We start from the raw sequence: 10,316 nt of genomic DNA, 5'->3' as shown, positions 1-10,316 counted from the left end.
CCAAGACTCGTTGTTTAGGTTTTCGAATCCTGGTCAAATAGACTTATCTGTATTCAAACCTCATCTAGTATTCTCTATATTCACCAATCTAGGAACACTAGAACGGGCCTTAAACAGATAAAGAAAATCTATTAATAAATTCCCGACTATGACGAGAATCCTATATAAACTGTGAATCAGTTACCACTAGACAAACACAAGGGCATCGCATAAATCACAAGCCAATCATGCTCAAATGCCTCGTATTTCTACTTGGGGCGATGTTTCCCGGGACCTTCGGGATCACGAAACCTGGACTGAAGACCACAGAACCCTTTGATCACGTCGCTCAGCTGGACGAACGCGGGATGTTCACACTATTCTGGAATTTCAACAGCACCCATATTACGTTTGAAGCGCATGTGGAAACGAAAGGTTAGTGATGACGGTTTGTCAAATTAAGTTTTTACGGTCTTGTATAAGTGACGTATTATATGAGCATTAATATTCTGTTTTATCACATGCCATATCCTGTTTCCCATGTAATATAACCATTAGGCCTACGAATATTTTTATCTTACACATGTGTGGGTGATAATTAACGAGTGAATGATAATGTGATAGTGAGAGATAATGTACGAATGCATAACAAAATTCACAAGTGAGTGATAATGTACGACTGATGATAATGTACAAGTGAATGAAAATGTTCGAGTAAAATATAATTTTACGAGAGAATGATAATGTACGAGTGCATGGTAATTTACTAGTGAATGAAAATGTTCGAGTTGATGAAATTGAAAGACATTACAAAACTCATTATGTGTGGGTGAGTAGAATAATGTGGGATTACAAATAATATATTGTGACAAACACATGAGCAATTACAAAACAAAATATATAAGGACAGATCAAATATAGCCTGTGAATTGATATCTTCTTTAATTATTATGCAGGGTAGGCGTCTGAATAGAATTTTGTTTTGAATACGTGTATACTATGATAATATTGCATACATAACCTTTTCAACAAAATGCGTCACATAACATACATATTATTAGGTATGCTTGATTGATTACACTTCTTTTATGCTGTTGTTGTTGATAAAATTCGTCTTTCATTAGCTCAGATATTTAAATATTAATTTAGTATTATTCATATACGTCTGTAAACCGCCCTTCGAAATCGGCAAATCAGGAAATTAATTTTTGATTTAATACTATGGTATGCAACATGTTTAGCCCGCTTGAATATTTAAGTCTCACCCATACATGTTGCCTGCAAAGTGTGTTGTTTTTTTCTGTACCCCGAGATTTTGTGATCGTATTACAGGATGGGTTGGTCTTGGCTTTTCCGGAAACGGAAACATGTTCCCCGGCGATGTTGCAGTAGGATGGGTAACTGATCAGGGACAGACCCACTTTTCGGTATGTTGAAACTTGCAATAAAATTGAATTGTTTCACGAAGCTAGCTACAAGTTTGAAATAATCGTGCAGTCATAGTACACTACGCAACGTTTAACATCAAGACAGTACAAAACAAAAACATAAAAAAACGTACGTTCATATGTAAACATTTGCCTTCAATGGCTGTTCGAACTTGCGTTTTGGACCTAACTGATTAGCGGCGTACCCTATCGGTCAAGTAATAACAGTATCCAGAAGCAATTAGCTTAAAGTGGCTCGATACAAGCATTTGATGACAGGTTTATGCCGGTAATGCTAAAATATCATAACATACCGTGTATGCAATTCTAAAACACGTCTTAAAAACAATAGTAAGAATAAAAAGATTTTTTTTAAATATCAGTTAGCCTAGATGAAGCCAAAATTAGATCATTTCAGTATTTGAGCCGCGCTCTGTGAAAAGGGGGTATAATGCATGCGCGTAAAGTATCCTCCCAGATTAGCCTGTGCAGTCCGCACAGGTTAATCAGGGACGGCATTTTCCGCTTTAACTTGAATTTTGCTAAGAAGAAACTTTTTTTAAACGAACACAATCATTTAAGCGGAAATTGTCCTCCCTGATTAGCCTGTGCGGGCTGCAGAGGCAAATATGAGACAACACTTTACGCACATGGATTAGACCTTTTTTCACAGAGCACGGCCCATTTATAAGTTTTTAGTACACATTATTTTATACAATCTGACAATTCAAACATATACATTTAAGGATATCAATTACGAAATGTCGTAACGATGAATAAAATGAAAAAGCAGATTCAAACTACATATGTTTATGTATAGAGTCTTATGAAATACTCGGACTGTTTTCTTGTCAGGACCGTCACACGACCGGGCATCGCACGCCAGACGTAGATACGTCGCAGGACTGGTTCCTTTTGTACGCGGAGGAAACGAGCTCTGGTACCGTCCTGAAAATGGTCCGGAAACTACAGACGTGTGACAACGCTGAAGATATAGACATAAACGTAACTACAGAAAACTTGCGTTTCGCCAACTTTATATTAAAACAGCATAACTATTCAGTGCCCCTAATCCACAATGCTAGGTGTAGGGACAATATAATACACTCCGGGGATCAAATTAACCATTTTATTGAAAGATTCCACATATCACGAACAACGACACAGCATTTACGCTACCGACAGTTTCTAAAGAACCCAGTACCACTTTGAGTTTCCTTTAGTTTACGTTTCTCAAAAACACGTCTTTAAACGCTTTTGGCACCTTGACTTTTCAACAGTTAAAAAAAATCATGATGGCCCATGTGACCCATCACTGTGTCATATGTCAATTTTCAAACCAGCAGCACATTGTTAAGGCTTTCAGTGTTTTGATTTTCCCACATATTTATCGACACCGTCCGCGTTCATTTCAGAATGGCACAAATCGTGTCATCTACGCGTTCGGCTCGGAAGACCCGCAAAACGACCGCAGCATCTTGTACCACGGGACCACAAGGGGCACCAAGAGCCTCTTCCTGCTTAATCCAGACAAAGGGGATGGAAATATCCGAGAGACGAAGATTAAGCACTTTGATTTTCTCAATCTGAACGTAAGGATACGTTAATCTATGAATACGTGTTAACGTATAAAAGAGTTTGCTGCATAAGCGCGTTTATCAAAATGGTCTGCTGTGGTAGACTCACTTTAATTTCGTCGTGTATTTATTTATTGATTGTATTTATTTATTTATTTTAACTTTTTTAGGGGAAGGGGGGGGGGGGGTACAAATGATTGTATAAAGACATACATGAATTGATAACTCAAATAATCGTATCAGACATGGTATAATTATTATAGAATAAATAGTTCATGATATATTATATATTGCCGTACATCGTAACCATTACTATGTAAAATGCATTGTTTATGTCGAAGATTGTTTGACCTTACATTTCAATTTCAGTATATGGTTCCCAACGACACCACTACTTACCACTGCCGAGCATTTATCATGCCCCCTCTCGGTAAACACCACATTATTAAGGTAGGAACTACTTTTTGTTAATAAATATAAATAATTTGAAGTAAGTATTTCGATTCATTAACAACTCTAATATTACCAAGTTATGGTAAGATAACAGTAAATATCTTCCAAAACTGTCAATTCAAAATAAACTTGTTCGTAAGTGCCATAATTTTGTCCAAGTGATGATACACGATAACTGGAATCTAACCTACGCTGTGTACCAAACACATATATTACTCACACATGAATGCATATAAACTTCATCGAGAAATGACTCAAACAAAACATCACTTGTAAGTACTGGGATTCAAATGCTTTGTAGTTGTTCCCGCACACGCAAGTGAATTGTGCACATGTACGTATCGCGGAATGATGTAATGTGTGTAATGTCGAACCAATCAGGCGATATAAACAAAGCTGGTCCATGTCAAATTCCATGTCACATACCATATCGATCATTTTCATTACATTGACACGTACTATCAAGTGTATACAATTGGTCAGACGGGTTTTTGCAGTTAGGCATTGGGGGGCGTTTCCCATGTCTACCGCAATTGAAGATACGTCTATTGTCAACATTACAGTACGAGGCCATTATCACCCCAGGAAACGAGAAACACGTTCACCACATCCTGTTGTCGAGGTGCAAGGTTAACCCGCAGTCTGTTAGTCAGTTAGACGGCAAATCGGATGTATGTTTCCAATCCAAGACCATTCCTGAATGCTCGGATTACATATTGGGCTGGGCCATTGGCGGAGAGGTATTTATGAACCGCGTTCTGTGAAAACTGGGTTTAATGCATATGTGTAAAGTGTCGTCCCAGAAAAGCCTCTGAAGTCCATACAGGCTAATCAGGGACGACACTGGCCGCTTGTATGACATGTTTCGTTTTCAGACAGTATCTTTTCAGCCAATAAACAGTTGATCCGGAAGAAGTCGTCCCTGATTAGCTTGTGCGGACTCCACAGGCTAATCTTGCTCGACCCTTTACGCACATGCACTAATCCCCTTTTCACAGAGCGAGGCTCGAAAGTTTCTATGTCAGGTACTCGCTCTCGCTAATTATAAAATTGCAAATGCCTTGCATCAAACCTTCTTTGGTAACGACGGCTAACTCAAGATGGCTACGTAACAATATGTTGCGCAGAGATACTTTTGACGAACGATATCACTAAGTCGTTCTGGTCATGTCTAGGTAATTCTTATTTAGTTAACTTTATTTCCTAAAATCCATAAGTTCTATGTTTATTGTTATGCTTGTTATGCGTGAATATTGTATCTTTGGTTTTAATGTATTGATGACACAGTTCCGACTTGGTGCATTGTTACATTTAATGATAAGAAATGTTTTATTGCATTGCTCAAAAAGATCACCTGATATATTAAATGTGGATAAACAATTGGTTCACTATATGTTATCTATATGCATACAATATCCCAATTACGGTAATAACTTTCAAAATATGATATAAAACTAGCAATAGACAATTATTCGCAAGAAGACATTTTTCATAAAGATTCGAACTTCATTAATCCTCTGTGAAATGAACATATGAGCCATGGTCTGTGAAAAGGGGGTTTAATGCATGTGCGTAAAGTGTCGACCCATACTAGCCTGTGCAGTCCGCACAGGCTAATCAGGGACGACACTTTCCGCCTAAACTTGATTTTTGCTAAGAATAGACTTTCTTAAAACGACATATATCATTAAAGCGGAAAGTGTTGTCCCTGACATTTGAGTCAATAACGTTTTCTATGATACCTCGTGATTTAAAATCGATATTCCACCAAATCAAACAAATATCTTTTTAAAAGATCGTAAAGAAGGGATTCAGCTGGTTGCATATTACAAGAACAAATATGTACACCATTTTCAAAGCCGAAAACAGAATTAAGAAGTAAACACCAAACGATCCCTTTTGTATTTATATTAGCAACTTCAAAAGTAGCTCGTATTTATGGGAAACAATAAAATAGCCTAAGATGTCTAGAACTCGGTTTATGTGCTCGAAGTGCGATCGAATATTTTATTTATCTAATTGTAAACGAGCAAACCAACTGCATGACCCGCATTGCTGCCGTCGAATTTCGTATAAGCTGTCTTAATACTTTAATCATCTCAATTAGCCCGTATATGTCAAAATAGGTCTGGGATTTCTGATGTCTTTTTTATAAGTTTAAAATTCCTTTTGCAGCAATTATAGTAACTTCAGATACAACCCGAATTGACACAAATTGCTATTTTGAGTTTGTCTTCAAATTCCAAGGTCAGCTACAAATGAATGATATAATTATTTGATACAGCGCTTGATAAAGTTTACGTCAACACAGATGTATGTTCCATAAACAGGCATTTTACTTCCCGCCTAATGTCGGATTCTCAGTCGGTGCACCGGAAGATCCGGTTTATTACCACTTGGAGACCCATTATGACAACCCCGATGGAAGAGCGGATATCCTTGATAACTCAGGTACCATAATAATCATTATATGGTAAAAAAACGCAATCAAGTCATCAATTCAATATCTACGAAAAAATTAGGTGGATTTGTTCAAAAACACTCTCTAGTCATCTTCATCATCGTCATCATCGTCCTCCTCCTCCTCCTCATCATCATCTTCATCATCATCATTATCATCATTATCATCATCTTATTATTATTATTTTCTCGGAGAACAAGTTTTTTTCCTGCATAATATTTCAATGTATAAAATACCAATTAAAAAAATAAATAAAATGTTGATTCTTTAACCGAACGTTCAATTAATCTGACAAGGCATACGCATTACTCTGACATCGGAGCTGCGGCCCATAGATGCGGGAATGTTACAAATGGGAATTTCGTTCAACTACAGACAGGTCATCCCTCCGGGCCAGAGCAACTTTATTTCCAGAGGCCATTGTCGAGACACCTGCACCCGACTGGTCAGCTTGTGGTGTTTATTTATTTTTTTTACAAAAATATTGAATTGAAAGAACAGAATGCATGTAGTCAAAAAGACAGAGTTTTTGTTATGTTAGATATCAAAGTTAACTCACACAAGACGGTCAGCGTAATAAACTAGATGCATTTTATCGTACATACACGTATTCATTTTACTCGAAGCTGCAGATTGTGTTTTATTTTAGATTTAAGTAATATCTACTTCAATTATAAGTTGTTTTAGGCAACGCACCTTTGTTTCAACTAGGACAGCTGTCAATTTCTGACAAAAGTATGTGAACAATGCTTTTATTAAATACTACTCTCGGCTAAATCTCCTCGAAGTTGGTATCTTCCCATACGGTTTAACGGCCGCAATAATTTCGGGTCTTGAAGATTTTCTCATGCGTTACTTTAATTGGATGTTCCTTTTCTGCTTGATACAACATAACTTATCTTTCAATCATATACAATACAATACTAATAGATTTTAAATCGAAAATCCTCATGTGGTGGCAGGGATTATATCGTGCTGTATTCGGAGCCATATGGTGGTTGTTATCAGCTAAGGTTGCCAAGAATGGCAGGTTAATACACCGACTTGCTAAGGCTTTTATCTTGTTACAAAATAAATGACAAGACACAATACAAACTCATACAAACTAATTAGTCCCTAAGTAGTGTTCTTCACCCGTTTTTCAGAGCATGGCACAAGCTAACATTACGGAGTTCAAGATCTTTGGGGTCCTTCAGCACTCGCATGTCGCCGGTGTCCGCATCACCACACGTCACTTCCGGGACGGGCGCGAGCTTCCGCTGATTATCACCGATCCGAATTACGATTTCAACTTTCAGGACTTTCGAAAATTACCGGAAGAGATCGCCGTTCATCCAGTATTTAATCATAGTTTTTATTTGTAACGGCTTTTAGCTAAGTTTATGTTAACAAAAAATGTAAATAGAAAGTTCACGGAATTCATTTTTCCCCAGGATGCTCATGTGATGTGAATTAACCCATTTATCCCTAGTGGACTCTCCCATCCTTCTAACTTGGATCAATTTATTTCTAACATAAGTGATGTCTAGTATATTTATTTCTATATTTAGAATATTTCTAAAAGAATTCCTTTAAGCAAACATCGAAGACCCTGATGAAACGCCGCATCATGCGGCGTCTCATCTGGGTCTTCGCTGTTTGTCAAGGCCTTTTTTCTAGACGCTAGGCATAAATGCATTAACTTAGATGTGATTCACGTGTGTTCATCCTATGCGGCAAGCGGCAACCGTTTCTTAATAGTTTAGACTGAGTTCCTGGGTACAAAAAAGTAAATACGAAACAAAGTTTATTTTCATAACCATGTTTTACTAGCAACATACCAAGTAAAGATTATTTTCAAAGCAGTTCGTAGTTTCTAAGCATTTAAAAGTGCGCATAAGCTACAATAGGATGAACTATTGTTCAGGAAATCAGCTGCCCTTTTCTAAACAAATTTTTATGATCAACACATTTAATGCTAAGCATATATCATGCTAAATGTATGTTTTACTTAACCTATTTTATGCTTAACATATTTATGCCATCAAGAGTTACAAAAGGTTCATTTCGTTATTCCAAACGTATTAAATATCAGATCAAGTCTTCCTTCTTCTTCTTCTTCTTCTTCTTCTTCTTCTTCTTCTTCTTCTTCTTCTTCTTCTTCTTCTTCTTCTTCTTCTTCCTCTTCTACTTTTAAATAAGTGTTTGGCTCCTATTGAGCATCGACGCACTGTTGCAATACAAGGAGTCCACACATAATATATAATTTCATGCATTGTTTGAAAACGAATAATGCATTTCAATAAATTTAATTGCTTTGTCAAACTTATATCTGCGTGTATTTTTTCCAGGGTGACAGCTTCAGAGTAGATTGTCACTATAACACCGTCGGAAAAACACAGCCAGTTTTGGTAAAAAAAACACAGATTAGTATTTTATCCTTCTTGATAAGTACTTTTGGATATCTTGATGTTTTCCGGCCAAAATACAACGATTATGTTGATGCGTATAAATTAAACAACGAGCGAGTCGTTTAACGTTGGCAAGTTAACATTTCTGTAGAAAGTACGATTAACAAAATTAATCTTTTGAAAACCCAGACTTAAATTAACGCGTTTGTTTTATGACAGGGTGGTGTGGCAACTACACAGGAGATGTGCATGTCGTTTGCCTACTACTATCCAAGGATACCAATGGCCAACTGTATGTCGATGCCGAACTATGGTATATACGGTGACGATGCAGAAACGAGGGTAAACATTAATGATTTTAAAGGACGCCTTTGAAATAAACCATATTTGTGAAAATACCCTGGTCATATACATGAAATAAGATAGACGAAAGACATATATATTAAATGGCATTCAAAGCCAGTTTAAATGTTATATTTATAGATTATGACCCTTCAATATTAATTAAAAGTGCTTAACATTTAACTTACCATTGATCGCGCTATTAGTCTACGGACATACATTTTGAAATGAGGTCAATGTTGCAGAATGAGACAAAATTCTAGAATTCCACACAAATTCCGCATCATTCATTAACCCTCTTTTTCCCCCACCCACCCTGTAGACATGGCAGATGATTCAAAATGCGGACTGGACAAATAAGACCGTAGTAGACTGGTTCACTCAGCAGCAAAACACCGGTCCCGGATATGCATGGTGCAGTGGAGACAGTTTGAAGGTAACCAGTCTATTAAGAATTTAATCACACTTTCTGTTAAGTGAAGGTTGGAGTTATAGTAGGCGTTCAACGCGTGATTGTATATACACATATATATATATATATATATATATATATATATATATATATATATATATATATATATATATATATATATATATATATCAGTTTTTCTTTTCTAATGCGATTAGGAACCAATAAAATATGTGTGCTCTATTTTCAGCAACGTTGATTGTTCCGTTCTAAAAAAATTTCAATAAGGCTTAGTAATGTTTAGTGCTAAAGCTGGCATTAGGCTCATCTTAAGCCAAACCACGTCATACAATATATTTCATAAGTACAATAATTGTAATTGAAATAGAAGAATGACTTTCAATAAAGTAAGCCGGTTTGATCGGGGAGATTTGTCAAAACAATACAGGTTGTATAATATTTTGCATTCACATATTATGTTGATATCAGTTCAGTTTCGTATATAAAATAATTACGTGAGTTCATTTGTTCTAGGTTCCTGACGACTTTAACTACCTGTTCACTGGCAATCTACCGCCGCATGATTTCATTGAGCCCAGCAAGTGCCCGTAACCAACCATTGATTCTGATTGGACAATCGCTAATCACGTGTCCGTAAAAAACCACCGATTCAGATTTAAAAATACATGTAGTTAATAAACATAATTGCTTAGCACTTTAAAATCTACAATAAAACACAATAAATAAATGGAACGTTGATAATTGTTAAAATTGTATAACTATTGTTAAATATTTGTATCGTGTAATGATTGTGTATAATATTTTCATAAATTGTCAATTAATTTGCAAGGTAAAGCCCAAACTCAACACTCAAATCAACAAATATTTCGTAAACGGTTTCGAAAAATAAAGTTAATGCATGAAAAACCAGTGTTCATTATAGCAAACGCCAAATTTTTAACGCTAGATGTTTTCTAGTAACACAGATTTAACGAGATACAAAATGCTCCTTTTTATTTTTAGCGTGATAGTACCGTCATATTCAATTGCACATTTATATATATAGGTGAGTTATGATGTAAACATGTTTTGACATGATCTCACAATTTTGAGTTTCCTTTGTAAACAAGCAGTAACAAGTTCTTACGGGTCTCACTTTAATAAGAATAAACCTTAACAAAAATGTCAAAATTGTCTAATCTTGTAATAAAAACATCAAAAACATTACCAACTAATTTTAGATTGAACCGACAAATCCCTTATAAGTCTTTACCATTT

General features: G+C 36.1%; 3 protein-coding genes across 15 annotated transcripts in view; 2 read left to right on the top strand and 1 right to left on the bottom strand.

Annotated features, from left to right (window-relative positions):
- Positions 1-10,316, top strand: part of LOC127858369 (uncharacterized) — a 275,468-nt gene that overhangs the window by 41,200 nt on the left and 223,952 nt on the right. The gene's annotated exons all lie outside the window — the stretch shown is intronic.
- Positions 1-10,316, bottom strand: part of LOC127858365 (zeta-crystallin-like) — a 274,122-nt gene that overhangs the window by 95,591 nt on the left and 168,215 nt on the right. The gene's annotated exons all lie outside the window — the stretch shown is intronic.
- LOC127858364 (DBH-like monooxygenase protein 1) lies at positions 169-9,965 on the top strand. The gene is made up of 13 exons (XM_052395431.1): positions 169-414; positions 1,312-1,406; positions 2,262-2,411; positions 2,822-2,998; positions 3,353-3,433; positions 4,000-4,176; positions 5,767-5,887; positions 6,194-6,342; positions 7,043-7,234; positions 8,228-8,287; positions 8,507-8,629; positions 8,952-9,065; positions 9,573-9,965. Exons 1-13 carry the CDS (start codon positions 228-230, stop codon positions 9,648-9,650), a joined length of 1,704 nt encoding a protein of 567 aa, XP_052251391.1. The 5' UTR covers positions 169-227; the 3' UTR covers positions 9,651-9,965.

Source organism: Dreissena polymorpha, chromosome 14 (assembly GCF_020536995.1).
Source record: "Dreissena polymorpha isolate Duluth1 chromosome 14, UMN_Dpol_1.0, whole genome shotgun sequence".
Classification (NCBI taxonomy): domain Eukaryota; kingdom Metazoa; phylum Mollusca; class Bivalvia; order Myida; family Dreissenidae; genus Dreissena; species Dreissena polymorpha.
This window is presented reverse-complemented; position numbering and strand designations above follow the sequence as displayed.

Coding starts and splice junctions, on each gene's coding strand:
- LOC127858364 (XM_052395431.1), top strand. CDS start 228: ATGCTCAAATGCCTCGTATTTCTACTTGGGGCGATGTTTCCCGGGACC. Junction 415..1,311: donor AGCGCATGTGGAAACGAAAG/GTTAGTGATGAC, acceptor ATCGTATTACAG/GATGGGTTGGTCTTGGCTTT. Junction 2,412..2,821: donor CTGAAGATATAGACATAAAC/GTAACTACAGAA, acceptor CGTTCATTTCAG/AATGGCACAAATCGTGTCAT.